At 43.5% G+C, this 17,061-nt stretch overlaps 2 protein-coding genes and 1 long non-coding RNA gene across 4 annotated transcripts; 1 reads left to right on the plus strand and 2 right to left on the minus strand.

The window, feature by feature from the left end:
• Positions 1 to 50: 50 nt before the first annotated feature.
• Positions 51 to 2,368, minus strand: LOC130210728 (uncharacterized). The gene is made up of 2 exons (XR_008834853.1): positions 2,279 to 2,368; positions 51 to 1,862 (listed from the first exon to the last, which is right to left on the minus strand). It is a non-coding gene; the product is annotated as an uncharacterized LOC130210728 (long non-coding RNA).
• Positions 2,369 to 2,384: 16 nt separating this feature from the next.
• Positions 2,385 to 6,978, plus strand: LOC130210726 (uncharacterized). Its single transcript, XM_056441209.1, has 2 exons — positions 2,385 to 2,682; positions 6,070 to 6,978. The coding sequence occupies exons 1-2, from the start codon at positions 2,405 to 2,407 to the stop codon at positions 6,893 to 6,895; spliced, it is 1,104 nt and encodes a 367-aa protein (XP_056297184.1). The 5' UTR covers positions 2,385 to 2,404; the 3' UTR covers positions 6,896 to 6,978.
• A 93-nt stretch (positions 6,979 to 7,071) lies between these two features.
• On the minus strand, positions 7,072 to 13,949 carry dcun1d5 (DCN1, defective in cullin neddylation 1, domain containing 5 (S. cerevisiae)). 2 transcript variants are annotated; one of them, XM_056441210.1, is made up of 10 exons: positions 13,878 to 13,949; positions 12,513 to 12,584; positions 10,992 to 11,034; positions 10,803 to 10,902; positions 10,364 to 10,529; positions 9,552 to 9,643; positions 9,266 to 9,374; positions 8,902 to 9,006; positions 8,646 to 8,748; positions 7,072 to 7,536 (listed from the first exon to the last, which is right to left on the minus strand). In XM_056441210.1, the coding sequence occupies exons 4-10, from the start codon at positions 10,868 to 10,870 to the stop codon at positions 7,481 to 7,483; spliced, it is 699 nt and encodes a 232-aa protein (XP_056297185.1). In that variant the 5' UTR covers positions 10,871 to 10,902; positions 10,992 to 11,034; positions 12,513 to 12,584; positions 13,878 to 13,949; the 3' UTR covers positions 7,072 to 7,480. The 2 variants fall into 2 exon arrangements, with proteins under 2 accessions (XP_056297185.1, XP_056297186.1); XM_056441211.1 differs by lacking the exon at positions 13,878 to 13,949 and adding an exon at positions 13,352 to 13,621.
• Between the last annotated feature and the right edge of the window lie 3,112 nt (positions 13,950 to 17,061).

Consider the following 17,061-nt stretch of genomic DNA (forward strand, 5'->3'; position numbering starts at 1 on the left):
ATAAATACATTTTGGTTCATTAACAAAATATAAAAACATCCAGACGGCGATCACATTCATTAATTTTTTATTTTGACAATTCAGAAATGAAACAAAAAAAGGTCTGTGGCCACAAATACTTAAAAAACAACTTGGTCACCAAACATAAAACTGAGGTATGAACGCTAGTGTGTATAAGAATTATTGTTTGGGATTTTTTGACTGCACATAATATAAATATCACTTATTTTGTAGATATCTTTCATTCTATGCATTTATGAACTTGCTTTTGTCCCCTTATTATTGTATTTGAATTTGAGTAGTTTAAGTAAAAAATAATTTGTAAAGACCAAAAACAAGCCTTCTCCCCCCCCCCAATAAAAGTGTCCTCTCCAGGCTTTACTGACCACAGAGTTTAACTTGAGGTTGAGAACTGATGTTCAGAAAACAGGTGGCTTTAAAAAACAATGACTATGCGGCGCTATTAATCTTTAACACCATCAGAGACGACATCCAGTGTCATGTGAGAAACTGCACTTTACACTTTGCCAGAGGAGAGTGGTACAGCGAGACGTCCATCAGACGATGTGTGATCACATAGGAAAGGAACCGCACGGCTGAAACTAGAGGAATTCACACAAGCTGTCCGTCACAGGTAAATACCACAGACTCGTGAGAACTCATTCCCTCATACTTTTAACAGTAAGACTTCAGAGCTTAATCCATGATCTGTGAAGTAATTCTACTCCTCGAGTGACTTCTCTGATTTAGATTCAGTAACATTTGTATTGACATTTTTGTATTGAATTTTAATGTAAAATGTCTCTTTAAAATGATTGAATCCCCTCTCACAGTTACAGCACCTTATGGTAACCTTGTCCGCTATTCTACTTAAAGCTGCAATGTGTAATCTCTCGCCACCGGCTCAAACAGATCGGGGGCAGCATTTCACCTCCACAACAGGGTCCTCCAAAAAAGAACACAACAAGGCCAGAAGCCTGAGGGGGTCAAAAAATGACACTTTATTGTGCCGCTAGCCGGGCGCTGCATGCAACAGAGTTGACCACTCACTAAATGCATCACGTGGGTTCTTTCTTTAGACATCTTCAGAGTAAATGTTTCCTTTACTTTCAGGCCTCTGTTATTGACAGAAATTACTGTGCGACAAGAAACGCTAAGTTATTAACAGCGACTTCACGCAGAAGCTCTGGCTCACGGCGGCCCCTTTGAATGTTGTGTTTACAAAAGGACAAATCCTGCTCCTTCTGCCTGTAAGTACCCATTATACTATTTGTAGATTTAAGAATACTATATATTATTAGGCTGCACGGTGGTGTAGTGGCTAGCGCTGTCACCTCACAGCTGAAGGGCCATGGGTCCAATTCCCAGTCTGGGCAGTCCTTCTGTGTGGAGTTTGCATGTTCTCCCCGTGGCAGCGTGTCATTTTGCAGCAGCTTATTTTAAGTTCTTGATATCTATCGTAATATATTTCTTTATTTATATTTCTGTATCAATATGAATCTGTAAAGTAAATAAACCTATCTGTAGAGGAGCCAAAAATACAATATGTGCCTTTGAGATGTAGTGGAGTAGAAGCATAAAGTAGTATAAAATAGAACTACTCAAGAAAGTACCTCGAAATTGAACTGAAGGTGAAAAGGTGTTGGCTATAACTCCAACTGTCATTTACAGCACGTGAGCACGACAAACACACCTGACTCTAATTTCCTGTGCAGGTTCAAAATGTTAACTGGGTGGTTGACTCTCACGGCCTTTCTGGCCGCCTCAGCTCATCCAGAAAGAGCAGCTATTGGCCGTGGCACTCTGACTGTCGCACCAACCCGCAGGGTCAAAGGTCATCCGGAGGCAGCGCTGACTTTGAACTGTGGAGACGGAGAGAACGCAGGTCAGTGAAGAGGATCGGACACAAATAGAGAAGAGAAATAATGTATTAGAAATGTATACGAAATATAAAAGACTGGTTCCTGTTGAAATATGTAAAACGGCTCATGTTCTTACATTTCTTGAGAAAAAGGGCCCAAGGGCCTAAGTATTTCCTTTAACAGCTGGTCAACAAACAACTCAAACAGCAGAACAAAACGTGTATTTATTAGGGACTATTTTCATGGCGAATTAGTCCACATTTGGCGCTCTGGTGAGATTTTTTGGCAGCAGAACATGTGATAGAGTCTAAATAGACTAGTGTGTGTGTGTGCTCGTGTGTGTGTGTGTGTGTGTGTGTGTAATACAAAGACAATGTCAAGTTGAAAGAAGGGACATGTGCAACAACGTCGCTCACCTCGGCAGCATTCACCTGCCGCTGTAACCGCTCCTCCTTTCCTGTGCAGGTGTGGTCCAGTACTGGCAAACCCCCCTCGGAGACTTCCAGACCCCCGGTTCCGACAGGAAACCGGGCCTCGTCTTAATGCAGCGCGACGGGAGCCTGATGATCCCCAACCCCGGCCGCCTACACCGCGGCATGTACTACTGCCTCCTGCGGCACGCAGAGGGAACCACACTGTGGCCCTACGAGCTGCACGTTGACCGCGAGCACACTCGAAGCGGAGCGCTCCGGTTCAACCGGGACGTGGAGCCGGCGGGAGCCTCAGGCGGTCGGCTCGCCGGAGCTGTGGCAGCGTCAGTGCTGTTGACCTTTGTGGTGGGCTTCAGCGCTGGAGCTCTCAGCAGGACTCCAGTTCTCAGGTGCGTTCAGGTGTAAATATGAGCGCTGTGGCTTGTAGTAAATGAGCTAAAAGACAGAAAACCATTGGTATGATTATTTGTTTTTGGAGTCCTGTGATCGTCACGTGATACAGCCATGCGATGTATAAAAGGAACAGGGAGTAGCATTTTGATATTGGCAGAAATGGAATATAATATTACCAGGTATATTAGAGTGTTTAATCACCTGGAAATAAGAATTGTTTTTACGTTACCTTTAGAATGAGCCATTGCCATCTGCATACGGAGAGGGTCCTACAGTAGCCCAGAAAGGACAAACCAAACAAAGGCTCCGGAGAGGGCCCTTTGAAGGTTCCATGTGGCCCACTGTGGGTCCCCGACACGCTTGGCACAAATAGGTTTTAGTTGTTTGCAATCTGCAACCTCACCGCTAGACAGCGCCCAATCCTACACACTGGCCCTTTAAATCAAAGTCAAAGTCAAAGTCAGTTTTATTTGTCAATTTTCCATATGTGCAAACATGCAGAAGATCGAAATTGCGTTTCTCTTCTGTCCAACATAAAGTGAATTGTGCAACATATAGACAACATAGAGTGCAAAAATAGTAAAAAACATGTGAACATATAGACAACATAAAGTGCATAGACAACATAAAGTGCAAAAATAGTAAGAAACATGTAAACATATAGACAACATAAATTGTGCTAGCAGCATTCAGACATGTGAGTCTGAAAGAGGACGGAGTGGGAGGATGGGGAGAGAGTTCAGCTTCCTGACAGCCTGGTGGATGAAGCTGTTGGACAGCCTGGCGGTGTGAGCCCGGAGGCTCCGGTACCTCCTCCCAGAGGGCAGGAGGCTGAAGAGACCGTGTGAGGGGTGGCAGGGGTCACTCACAATCGAGGTCGCTTTGCGGGTGAGGCGGGTGTTGTATATGTCCTGCAGGGATGGGAGGGGGGGGAGTGAGGCACCCATGATCCTTCCAGCTGCCTTCACTATGCGCTGCAGGGCGTTCCTGCTGTGGTCTGTGCAGCTTCCGCCCCACACAGTGATGCAGTTGGTCAGGATACTCTCGATGGTGCCGCGGTAGAAGGTGCACATGATGGATGGGGGGCTCCCTGCTTTCCTCAGTTTCCGGAGGAAGTAGAGGCGCCTCTGTGCTTTCTTTGCCAGCGATGTAGTGTTGGCTGTCCACGAGAGGTCCTCACTGATTTCCACCCCCAGGAATTTGGTGCTGCTGACCTGCTCAATGTCCGCACCGTTGATGGTCAGTGGTGGGTGATGGGTGTGGCCTTTCCGGAAGTCAACAACGATCTCTTTGGTCTTGCTGTTGTTGAGCAGGAGGTTGTTGGCTCCGCACCACGTGGTCAGAAGGTTGACCTCCCTCCTGTAGAGGGTCTCGTCATCCTTGGTGATGAGACCTATCAATGTTGTGTCATCTGCAAACTTGACCATGTGATTGGTGCTGTAGCTGGTTTTGCAGTCGTGAGTCAGCAAGGTGAAGAGCAGGGGACTGAGCACACAGCCCTGAGGGGCCCCTGTGCTGAGTGTGATGCTGCTCGAGGTGTTGTTGCCAACACGTACTGCTTGTGGCCTCTCACTCAGGAAGTCCAGCAGCCAGTTACACAGCGAGGTGTTGAGCCCCAGCTGGTCAAGTTTGCAGATTAGTTGTTGTGGGATGATTGTGTTGAATGCTGAGCTAAAGTCTATGAACAGCATTCTTACATAGGAGTCTTTTTTGTCCAGGTGGGTGAGGGCTGGGTGGAGAGCAGAGCAGATTGCATCCTCCGTGGACCGTTTGGCCCGGTATGCAAACTGGAAAGGGTCCAGAGTGGGGGGGAGAATGGATTTGATATGCGACATGACTAGTCGTTCAAAGCACTTCATGATTATGGGGGTCAGTGCCACTGGACGATAGTCGTTGAAGCAGGACGGAGTGGATTTCTTTGGCACAGGTATGATGGTGGTTACCTTGAAGCATGATGGAACAGCTTGTCTCAGAGAAGTATTAAAGACATCCGTGAAGACGTCCTTAAGCTCCTCTGCGCAGTCCTTCAGCACACGACCAGGGATGTTGTCTGGACCTGTTGCCTTGTGGGTGTTGATGGACGAGAGAGTCCTCTTCACGCTGGCAGCAGACAGGCACAGAACCTGATCATGGGGAGGGGGCGGAGTCTTGTGTGGACGAGTGCTGTTCTGTGCTTCAAACCGGGCAAAGAAGCTGTTGAGGTTGTTTAGCAGAGAGATGTTGCTGTCGCAGTTCTGTGGCGTGGGTTTATAGTCTGTGATGGTCTGAATGCCCCGCCACAGGCTGCGTGTGTCTCTGCTGTCTTTAAAGTGCCGGATTATCTTTTTGTGTAGGAATTTTTGCTTTCCTGATGCCGTGGGACAGGTTGGCTCGCTGTTTTCAGGTCCGTTTCGTCCCAGCTCTGAAGACCCTATTTCTAGTCCTCAGCAGCCGATGGACTTCCCTGTTAGCCACGGCTTCTGGTTAGCCCGAGTGGTGATGGTCTTTACATGGGTCACATCATCAATGCACTTGCTAATGTAAGAAGTAACAGTGTCTGTGTACTCCCCAATGTCTGTGTGGTCGTTGTATGTGGCTGCCTGTTTAAACATTCCCCAGTCTGTTGAGTCAAAGCAGTCTTGGAGAGCGCAGGAGGCCCCCTCTGGCCACACCCGTACCTGCTTCAGAACCAGTCTGGAGGCTTTCACTCTGGGTCTGTATGCTGGCGTTAGCATGACGGTGATGTGGTCAGAGAGACCTATGTGGGGGAGGGGGGAGGCCTTGTACGCTCCTTTGTGGGTTGTGTAGACCAGATCCAAAATGTTGTCTCCTCTTGTAGGGAAATCAACATGCTGGTGTAGTTTGGGAAGGACAGTCTTAAGGTTTGCATGGTTGAAATCTCCAGCAAAGATGGTGAAGCCGTCTGGGTGAGCCGTCTGTTGTTCACTGATGGCCTGATACAGTTCACAAAGTGCCGCATTTCTATCACTGTTGTTGGAATCTGTGGTATCCGGTCGGTGGAAAGGGACTTCCTTCTCTATGACAGCCTTAGTTTGTGATTTAGAGTGGACAGATGTCTTGAGTGCCAGGAAATAGTTTGGAAAGCCCATGAGGTCATTCTTTGACGGCATGGGAAAAAGAGACAAGGTCACACTTGTCTCTTTTTCCCATGCCATTCAATGTTTTAATGTAGTACTTTATAAACGTCACCACGTTCCTGCACATGCCGTTTACACTTAGCTGTATTGTAATGAACAAATGTAATTAAAAACAGGGAAACGTCATTTTTCCATATGGGTATTAATGTATTAAATGAGTTCTTATGACAGTCGATCCTTGTCAGAAATGCTCAAAATTGTCACGCGAACATCTTCAATAGAAGACGTGAACCGTTTCCTCTTTAGGTGTTTAGGAGCAGTTACTACAAGGTTGCGATCACCATCGCAACAACATTGCCGAACTGAGGTCACTATGACAACCCTGCCGCCAATGTACGACAACCAGGCCTTTAAGATGGCGCACGACGACGCTGCAGATTGTGCAACCGAGGAGACGACAACACCTCCCCCTGCCAAACCTCAAAGAAGCTTCCGGCAAAAACGGCAGGAGGCGGCGCAGAACCCCACGGCCTATCTGGAGGGATGTGACAACATCGAGGAAGAAGGAGGGAGTCAGAAGGAAAGGAATAAAGGGTGTGATGGGGAGGCAGAGGAGGAAAGAGAGGTCTGTGGTTTCTATCTGGAGGACGGAGTGAGTCAAAGAGAAACAGACGAGGACAAGTGCAGTGAGGATGTAGAGGAGAAAGATGGAGAGAGCAAGGAGGAAAATGAGGGGTGGAGACAGGTGGAGGACAGGAGCAAGGAGGATGGAGGCGAGAGGAAGGGAAATGCGCAAAAGAGGAAAGATCAAGAAGAGGTAGAAGACAGAGAGGAGAGGAAAGAGGATGATGGAGAGACAGGCATTAGCAAACGGGAGGAGGAAGGGGGAGACACTCCGTTGTCCCCGGGCCGCCGTAGCCGCGTCATCCGCCTGTACCAGTACGACGAGGACGGCCGGCGATACGATCACCTTCCGGACGCCGCTGCCGAGCCAAACCCGGCCCAGAGGCGCAAGCAGCGCTCCCTGTCATTGACGCGCCTCAACGCCATCATGGCCGCCTCAGCGGGGCCCCTGGACACAAGAGAGACGGACAGGGGAGAGGAGAGGCCCCACTTCCACATGGAGATATAGACCCTCTCACAGGTGGCCGTCTTCAAAAAGAAGCACATGATGGCGGCACGAGGAGTTTTGCCCCAATATCACGACAGTGTTTTGGACCTTTGAACTGATGGAAGTTCTTCAATCGTATCAAGTAGCTTTTTAATCCTTCAGGTTTTAAGGACAAGCAATACAACTCGAGGGAAGGCTCACTTCCATTTCCTTTTTATTACTGTGAAAACATCTATAAACAAGACACAGAATGGGGGGGGAAAAAATAGTTATTCAGAAAACAAATTCCTCAACTGTTCTCAGTTCATTTTTTGTGTTTGTCTTATCTTAAGAACATTTTCTTTTCTTCAAATGAACACTATAAAAAGTCGACACCGAGAGAGAAAGGCCCGTTCCCACGTAGGGATGTACTGTAGTCCATATATGTGTTGTGTGTGTGTGTGTGTGTGTGTGAGAATTCTTAAAGTCTGTCATCGTGAGATCTGAAATGGTTGGGTTTTTTCCCCCCGCCCCCCCCCCCCCCTCAAACAATACAGAGGTTTCTGCAGTGTTTTGTGGTTTTTATTTTCTCTCCCTCCTCCTTTTTTCTTCTTGTGATGTCATCTGCTACGATGCCGACCAAGCCTTCTGCCATTCCACAAACTCGTCTAGCAGCACTGGCCCTGAAGACAAAAACGAAACGGATAATGTAACAGTTCATCTAAAGATATACAAATAAATCACTTTTACCATCGTGGACAGTGGTATGTGATCAATATTCAGTTACTTCCCCGTACTTTTCTATTCAGACATTTTGGAATACGATAGCAGCAAACGCTTTGCATTTGACTAAATGTTAGGTCTGCAAAACACCAAGGCAGTGCTGACCTTTGAGGGAACGGAGAGAACCAGAGTCTAAATGGAGGAAGCTATCATATTAGCCGTGTTGCATCATGCAGTGTCGTGTAACTTGCTCTGCTGAAGGAAGCAACAGGGGTCTCCTGCTGCTTCCACCAGGAGCCACAACTAACAGTGCAGCAGGCCCAAAGAAATACGAATTCCCAAAATATATCAAATGTAAAAACTTTGTCTGAATTAGACAGCTTTTAACCTGTTAAAATAGTTATTGTTGAGAGAAAAAGGAACAGATTATAAACTTTTGAACGGTAGTGTATAAATGTAACCCCTTAACACAGAAGTATAAATCCATCTTACCAAGATTCTATCACCTTGTATTTTACTCTGGTTGTATAGATGACTATGAGAAAATGACTCAGTTGATTTATTTCCTCAGTAAACATAATGAACATGAGTTTATGGTCACAATCTCTAGTTTCATGTCTTCAATACAGCATGATGTCGATTTAGTAAATTATGGTCCGTTTATAATCAAATAGATAGTGGCTACCTTTGATTAACAGGTGGCTGCTACAGCATTGTCTGTGTTTTCTCCTTAGAACTTTAAACCCTACATAGTGTTCTCAGTTCATGAACGTTTTGGCTGCCTAAAACCATCTTTCTAAGCCGTCACTTGAACTTAGCACCACCTCCATCGTGTCCCTTGTTGTTGTTGTAAACAGTCAAGCTGGGGATGGCAAATAATGGCTAAAGAATGCTTCAAAATAGCAGTCGGCCAGAATGACGAATACGTCCCCTTCTTATATACGGTGGGTGGGCCAGGGGTGTGTGAATGCATTGGTCACTGCCATTTTCTTGTGTGACCAACGCCTCGGTGAGGAGCTGCTGTTAAAAACAAACCAAAACGCTGTTAGCGATCCACCGCTCTACTCACAAGCTCCGTCTTCATCGTAGTTACTGAGGTCTGTGTTGATGGTCCTGCTGAACTCCAGAACATTATACCACTGGTCCTTGTTCATCCCCTTGTACTTGGACTGCTGAGGGACAGATTAATGGGGACGAAATGTTTTTGCCATTAGAGAACAATTTCTTCAAGTGTTATTTTGCAGAGGAACTGGTACAAGCTTTAATCCTTTAAACAAATTATTGCAACTTTTATCTTCCAAACGAGTCGCAGAACAGGGATTTACCTCCAGGAACCGATGGAAGACTGGGAAGAGTGGCCATGTTCTCTCCAGCAGCAATGCCAGCATGGATTTAGCCGTGTCCATATCCAAACTCCTCTGGTCCTTGTCCTGAGGACAGGAAAAATGGCACAAGACAACAGCAGCGAGTTACAGTTCCTGTTTTGATGCTGCGACTGCCGATGGCCGCTTTTCTACAGAGCTCTCAGGTAATGTTTGATATATACGACTGTTGGAAAACAAGGCTACACATTAGTTATATGGAAAGAGGAGTGAACCGGCACATCACTGCAGGAGAGAGGTGAAAACAGCGAGGGCGGGAAAAAAATGCAAATTATTCTTTAAACGCACACGCTCTTTATTTACTCACTCTGGCGAAGTCAAAGGCGTATCTGTAGACGTTTTTGAAGACTACAGAGTCGTTGAGCTCACTGCGCAGGTAATCCAGTTTGCTCTGTAACCGCTCCGTGCAGTCACACCTGCAAGTAGGTGAAGGGCCAAACTTAACAGATACAGCTCAATGGGGTTTTCTTACAGGTATTAGGACTACAGACAGGGAGGTTTTGGCAGAAATAAATTAAATGTGGGTCATAAGAACACGAGAGTCTCATTTGTGACATTCATTTTCAGGAACATTAAAAGTTAAAGTGACTTACTGTAATAATGTCATTCCCCTGAGCCACTCTTCTTTTGTAAAGAAGCCCATACTTGCTGCCTCTAGATGCCAGGCTATCACTAACATGATAATCTGCGAGAAGAAGAGGAGATGCATTGAATCCTTTCCAACGTTTAAAACAGACACTGGTGCATGTGCATAGGGTTCCTCTACCGTCTCCCCAGTTAAATAAATTCAGTTTATTTTGTATAGACCAGAATCACCAATTAGCCTGAGAGGGCTTTACAATCTGTACACATACGACATCCCTGTCTAGGACCTCTTATCGAATCAGGAAAAACTCCCGCCACCACCAAAAAAACTTTCATGGTGATAAAAGGGAAGAAAGTGTCAGGAGAGCAACAGAGGAGGATCCCTCTCCAGGATGGACAGAAGCAATATATGTCATGTGTACAGAATAACAGCGTTACAACACATTTAATGAATATGATAGAAATGTATGAATAATTAGTAATAGGCATGGAACATGATCCAGATTTCCACAATCCATGAAACAGGAGGCCCGTTATGCAGGAGGCATCGCGAAGGAGGCCGGCCAATGAGGCAGGAGGTCAGGCTCTTGAAGCAATCGCTCTACAGTTTAAGGCGGTGGATGTGAAGGGGAGTTTTGAACACTATTTTTAACAAATTAATAGTACCCCAAAAAAATACAAAAAGGTAAGTATTGTTTCTAATTTGCTTGTCTGGATGCTGTAAAACTGCATCGTCGCTCCCTCCAAGTCATCCTCCTCGCTGAATGTCAGCGTATGAAGCGTCATAACCAACTTGGTGAACACCCAGGTGGCGACTCACATTCTCTGGTTCCACGCCGATGTCTTCACAGAACTTCTCCATGGCCTCCGGACCAACCACCTTGTCGGGGCCAGCGTACGCCAGGAACCAGGCCAGGCACTTCTTATTGGAGAACAGCTTCTCGGCGATGATGGGCCTCGCACCTCGGATCTGAGGTCGAGTGAAACTGTAACACACACACAGACACAAGCTTTGGGTTCAGAAATTACGCAATCCTTTTAAAATGAACGAACAAAGAATTATTATCGGTTGGACCAACATGCAACAAAACACAGCCAGGAACCAAACTAAGAGACACCACAAAATAAAATAAAAAATCAGATGTAGATGCAAGATATAAAAACAATTCAGTGTTTGAGATTTCATGCACTGCACATAGATGAGCAGAGGACAGATGTAGGCGTTCCCTCACTCACATTGTAACCGTGTGTCCACTTACCTTGTGATTTTACACTTGCGCTCATTATCATCTGCATCAGGGAGCTTCCTCTTCTTCTTCACAGGCATCACTGAACCTTTAGTGGCCTTCACTAGCTGGGCTAACATTGAGGGGGAAAAAGGAAAACCACACGTTTTCAATCACCTCTCTATGACAATACAACGATCTATTTAAGGATGAGGGTCATACCTGTGTACTTCTGGCTGCCTTGTCCATTCAACTCGAAGATATTCTAGAATAAAAGCAAAATCACCAGTGAAAACAGTTCCTGGACAACACTGAAAATGTTTCATCCAATCAGAGGGCAAAGATTAAGAGAGCAGCAGTGTTAGTACTGTTAAGATGTTGCACTGCATTCGCTCTGTGTGCATCACATCAAATTGTTCATTTTCATAGTGGTATTTTCGATACATTTAAAAAACAATTATCTAAATTTTGACAATGGTTATATTCTGACTTGTTGACGTTCGGACCCCGTTCCGTTAAACACATCAGTAACGCGTATGGTTGAAAGAAAAACTGCCAGCTAAATAAAAACATTAATGAATGACTGAATGTACAATCGTCTTCATAAATATAACCTTTCAAAATAAATGCAGGTATGTGTCTGTGGTAGGCATACCTGATGGTATGCACTGAGTGACATGTTACAACAAGAGACTAAATAATATATTTATTTTGTGGAGTTATGGGGATTCAAAGGTAACTTACTTGTTTAGATCTGCACTATTATTATCATCAGAAGTATGAGACTACTCTATATGTCAGTTGGCCTTTAGCTTGTATAAATTCCTTCTTACTGATGTATTGGACCACGGTTCAAAAGAGACAAAGATCCCTCTGAGTAGCATTTCAATAACAGAATAATTCACCCATCATCTGTGAAACGAACTGGAAGCTTCACATCAGAATGTGAGCAGCTTTAACCCTTGTGTTGCCTTAGGGTCATTTTGACCCAAATCAATATTACACCCTCCCCCCGCCTTCGGATTAATTTGACCCCATTCAATGTTTAATGTCGGTGTTCTTTCGGTAGTCAACAAACAAACATAAAGTGCCTCACACTTAAACTTGGAAAACAATATTAATTCTAATAATTTTCTGGAGGTTTTAATTGCTGGCGTCAAATTGAACCCAAAGGGTAAAATATGTTAGTAAATATAAAGGTAACAGGAGGGTGAAACATTGAATCCGGTCAAAATGACCCAAAGGCGGGGGGAGGGTGTAATATTGATTCGGGTCAAAATGACCCTAAGGCAACACAAGGGTTAAACATGAGCAGCTCCCTGTTTCAGTGTTTCACATTAATGCCACCTGTAACAAACTGGAATATTAACAGGTGTTCTGCTCTAGCCAAGAGAAGGTTATTTAGGGTGAAAAATGTTTCCAACAGTGTTGTCCCCTGTCGTATAACACTTTATGAAGATCAACTTAAACACAATATCTTAACTATTCAATTATTATTGTGTGGCCAAATGTAAATAAAACATTTGTTGTCTAAATTAAACTGTTTTTATCTTTGTTTATTGAAGGTAAACTGAAAAAACGTGTTAGTTCTGAAAATGTATATATATTTTTATCAGTATTTTGTCTCATTGTCAAGAATAAGAGTGTCACGGTTACACCCTGAAAAAATCGTCATATTGTTTTAGGGCAACATCGTCCGACCCCATCATCTGCAATATTAAAAAAATAAACATGACGACTTACAAACTTGTCCAGCGTTACTGATGCTGTTCCGATGACTGAGAAATGGAGCGGACTGTTCCTCGCTGTGGACACCTGTATCAATACAAGCAAGAGGTCGTTATTACTCAGGGCATGTCCAACAAACACGCTGTACATCAGTTATTTCTAAAACCTGGAGGAAAACTGGTCCCAAGTGACTCATTATCAAACGTAATCTAAATGTCCTCAATTGGCTCCTTAATTGTAAAGCTAAGACAATATTTGCTTTGATATTAACTCTCTATCAGTGTTACTATTATTAAACACAGAAGTGGTTTAATTATTGGGCAATCATTGCTTCAGTATGAGTGAGATGACAGATTTTCCAGTTCTTTTAAACCAAGTCATTGAAAATTAATCTTGGGAATGAGTATGTAGAATTACGCAGGCTTACTAAACACTGAGGCCTTAAGAAAAGGACAACGTGCCAGTCGGTATGACTCCTACTTTTCCAAATGTCCGCATTTTCCGAGTAATGTTGAATACGTCAGTTTGATCGGTTGTAATGCTACCATGAGGAGTCGTAGTATATTTTCCTGCAGTATTAATACCATAATGTTAAAATAGTAAAATACAAGGACCTGTAATTTGTACTTCGGTGCAGTACTTTTAAATGTACGACGTTCCACCACGCAGTACGTAGGAGCAAAACGGGGTTTATGTAACGCTAACATTTTTTGGGTATATTACGACGATGGCCTTCACGAGAGTCGACTCGACTCGGAGTGTTCTATGTGAACTAAACTACCGCTGTGACCGTAACCGATGGATAGCTGTTGGGAGGAGATGCTTCATTTAAATAATAAATTATGTAAACAAACCTGCAGTTGCCGTTAGACATAATTCAGTGGGGAAAAAAAGGAGAAAGGAGTCGATGTTACGCCTCACGTTCTTCCATCACACAGAATCAGGACAGACACGTGTAACGTTAGTAAACTGAGGATCCTACAGCCGCAGTCAATTAGACCGGTTCTGGAACTCTGCCGTTAGTTAGCTTGACCCAGCTAACGAGGTTAGGGTGACTGGGTTAGCTTATACAACTCGGGACCAGAACTGGCATCCGGTTGTCCATTAAACACCACAGATACATTAAATACAGCACGAAACACACATCCCTAGTTATACATTACGTGGGGTTCAGTCTTCGATGCTAGAATACTTCTTTTGTCTGTTCGCTAGCGGAGCCCCACGGGTGTCAGCGCTAACGTCACACTGCTAACGTTAGCTAGTCTGTCAACACACGCGTCAAATGCTCACAAACCCACCAGTTAACGCAAAGTGTGAACGAGTTGTTTGTTTTAAACACCGACAATGTATCAAGTCATTAACATAGCTCAAAACTCTTACCCTGGTTACACTTGAGCTGACAAATCAGTTCCACCTGCCTCTGCTAGTACACCGGGATTTCTACTGTCGCCGGCGTTTCCGGGGAGCAGACGATACCACCGGGGCGCTTTATGGGGGTGTACTGCGAAATAACGTTTTCATGTCTATTGTTTTTGCATTCACACGCTTTTATAAAGAGGGAATTATAAAAACAATATATGTTTAATCGTATCTAACTGACTGCTCGTAGTAGTAATAGTGGTTCCCCGCGTTAAAACGTGCATTGGGTGAGACCGGCATCATTATATTTTAAAGGAGCAGTCCGTTTTTTGGGAAATTCACATGTCGCGCTCAGATGTTGTTCATGAGACTAGACTGAGGTGGAACACACTGGGATATTTAACGAAAGAATGACGTGCATGTGTTTGTGGAACTCAAGCAAAGCACACATACATCAGTATCAAAAGGCGAGGAACACCGTGTGTTTATCTCAGGACTATGATGATCAGAATCAGAACAAAATATATTTGCTACGTGTGTTAGACACACAAATAATTTGACTTGGCGGCTGACAGACAAACAAAACAAAACAACAATAATCAACAGTCAACATAGTGCAAGAATTATAACACTAAATGTTTAAGTTGATGTTGATGTTGTTGTTTTCTCTCTTCTTTTGATCATGTAACATTCATGCATTTAGTTAATTCAGATGTTGTATATATTCATTTTATTGGTTAATATTGCCTCTATCTTTTTTATTATTTCTTATTATGGTTGAAACAAATACCTAAATCAGCTCATATCAATGTTGAAGTCTCTTTCAGAAATCTGTGGTCAGATGTGTCTTTGTTAAAATTTGGTTGCTTTAGCAAACTAATAAATTTGTATCTGCTATGGTTGTCGCGATATACCGGTATTGACGATAACCTTGATTTTTTTTTAAAAGGTACAAATATCACTTTAATAATAAACATATGGTAATATAATAAAGTATGTAATGTTATGTGCACCTCTGGATCCATTTACTTTTCACAATAATTCGATCTTTTTTAATGTTGTCCCTGCAGTTTAATTCCTGAATGTGTAAGAAAAAAAGAACTACTTCAATTGAACCTATTAATACGTTTTGAGTCACTTCAAAGTCGAACAGCTGAAATAATAATGTTGTAAATGTGATATAACTGATGTTAAAAAAAACAAGAATTGAGGAATTGAATAAGGAAATTCAAACTGGATAAGATATAAGAAACAAATTACTGGCAATTGTACAGGGCAGGACTTCATATCAAAAGAATATAATGCGATTAATAACAAATCCTTTCCTCATGACTTCCGTGATCAACAAATAAATCACTTTCCACATGTTTTTGAGTTAGTATTTTTGTGTTCATATCCACGAATAAATGCAAATCCATTTGCAAATATGCATAACTTTTAATTTCACATGAAATGATGTTGATGGATCCATTCGTTCACATGAAATGACTTCCACACATTGCATTACAACTATTAGAATCCAATACAAACATACAAATTATTGCACCTTGTGTTCGTGTTCTTTTTTTAATCTTCTGCGGTACAAATTAAACATAATAATCTGCACACAAAGAGGAGGTAAGTCACAAATGTCCGGTGGCCCACGAACCGACAGGCAACTCCTGCCATGACCCTTCTGATGCCCTTGCTCTCGTTCTCCTTGTTTACTTGGATCGTGGTCCATGCCTACTTCTCGTTATTCACACATTTCTGTCATTGTAACGCTGTTCATTCTGGACACATGCCATCTATTGCATCTGTCCATCCTGGAGAGGGATCCTCCTCTGTTGCTCTCCTGAAGGTTTCTTCCCTTTTTTTCTGTTTAGTTTTTTCCTGATCGGGTGTGAGGTCAAAGGTCAGGGATGACGTATGTGTACAGATTGTAAAGCCCTCTGAGGCAAATTAGTAATTTGTGATTCTGGGCTATACAAAATAAATGGAATTGAAGCGACCCACTCACGTGCCGTCACTTTGTACACGTTTGCGGCTCGACTCGGTGAACACTACTAAGTCCAAAAAAAGAAATCTTCCATAAATCAGTGAATCTTGTGGTCTGGAAGTGAGAAAAAACAGAAATATCCATCTTTACAGTTGTTTGCAGCTTTATTTCCTGCCAGGAAAATGAATGATTCCACTTTCCCAAAATATGAAACAAGCAAAACAACGCGGCTCGTGAAAGTAGTTGAACCATCAACACAACGTCTCACAGCTTTACTTGATAAGGTGGCAAAACATTCGGCTGGTTTAGGCTGTGACTGATTGGGTTTAGTTCAAGTGTCGTCATGACGCAAGGCTACATACAGGTAAGTGTGCCCACCTGTGGAAGGCCGGGGGCCGATGGAGAGGGGGGCCGGGGGGGACACGGCGACCATGGCGACCACAGGCTGCTCCACAGGCGTAAAAAAATAAATACATTTTTAAATCCTTTAACCTCGACTGAAGTTCAACCAGATGTCTACAGAGAGATTTCAACTCCACCAGCGAATACCGATTATTGATTGGAAATAATATCACACATTCCACAATTTTTAACATGCTGTAAGTCAGAATATCGAATACAAAAAGGGCAGTATAATAAGACCAGTTCCTGTATGACAAACGCAAAAGTTACCAACTTACCACGGAGGGAAGTGACACCTTTTTGTGCTGTTAATATTTAAGAATAAGGCTAAACTGTATATTCTGTGCATTTTGTGGAAAGCTCTACATACTTACTGTGGTTCTTAGACACACATTGGAGCATCATTGAATATATTGACCAAATTATTAAAATTATATAAATATATTTTAGGAGAAAAAAATAACCTATAACCCGGTTGCCACTATAGTACACCGGTACAGACGATTCCATCCAACAATCCATCCATCCATGCCACAAATTGTGCTTGAATGATGCCCAGAACATTCGGTCTGTGTCATGAGATCTTGGAGTTAAACTGCACTGCATTCTAGAGAGAGACACGTCTCAATTCAACAGAGTCCGCTTCGACAACATAGTTTTCATAAACTATGACCCTCAATATTTAAACATAGAACTGCACTTCCACATTTTCGACAATGTCGACATAAACTGAGGATTAGATTGTCCAGGTGTCCTAAAAACAGCGGCCACCGAGGGGCAAGCGAGTCATCCTCGAGGTACCACGGATGTCTGAACATTGTCGTG

Source organism: Pseudoliparis swirei, chromosome 20 (genome assembly GCF_029220125.1).
Source record: "Pseudoliparis swirei isolate HS2019 ecotype Mariana Trench chromosome 20, NWPU_hadal_v1, whole genome shotgun sequence".
NCBI classification, from domain to species: domain Eukaryota; kingdom Metazoa; phylum Chordata; class Actinopteri; order Perciformes; family Liparidae; genus Pseudoliparis; species Pseudoliparis swirei.

What these genes read in the sequence shown, in the direction of transcription:
- LOC130210726 (XM_056441209.1), top strand. Translation starts at nt 2,405, where the DNA reads ATGCAGCGCGACGGGAGCCTGATGATCCCCAACCCCGGCCGCCTACAC. An exon ending in AGCAGGACTCCAGTTCTCAG is followed by an intron (nt 2,683 to 6,069) that starts GTGCGTTCAGGT and finishes TTTCCTCTTTAG; the next exon opens with GTGTTTAGGAGCAGTTACTA.
- dcun1d5 (XM_056441210.1), bottom strand. Translation starts at nt 10,870, where the DNA reads ATGCCTGTGAAGAAGAAGAGGAAGCTCCCTGATGCAGATGATAATGAG. An exon ending in TCGGCGTGGAACCAGAGAAT is followed by an intron (nt 9,644 to 10,363) that starts GTGAGTCGCCAC and finishes TTCTTCTCGCAG; the next exon opens with ATTATCATGTTAGTGATAGC. An exon ending in TCTTCCATCGGTTCCTGGAG is followed by an intron (nt 8,749 to 8,901) that starts GTAAATCCCTGT and finishes TCTGTCCCTCAG; the next exon opens with CAGTCCAAGTACAAGGGGAT.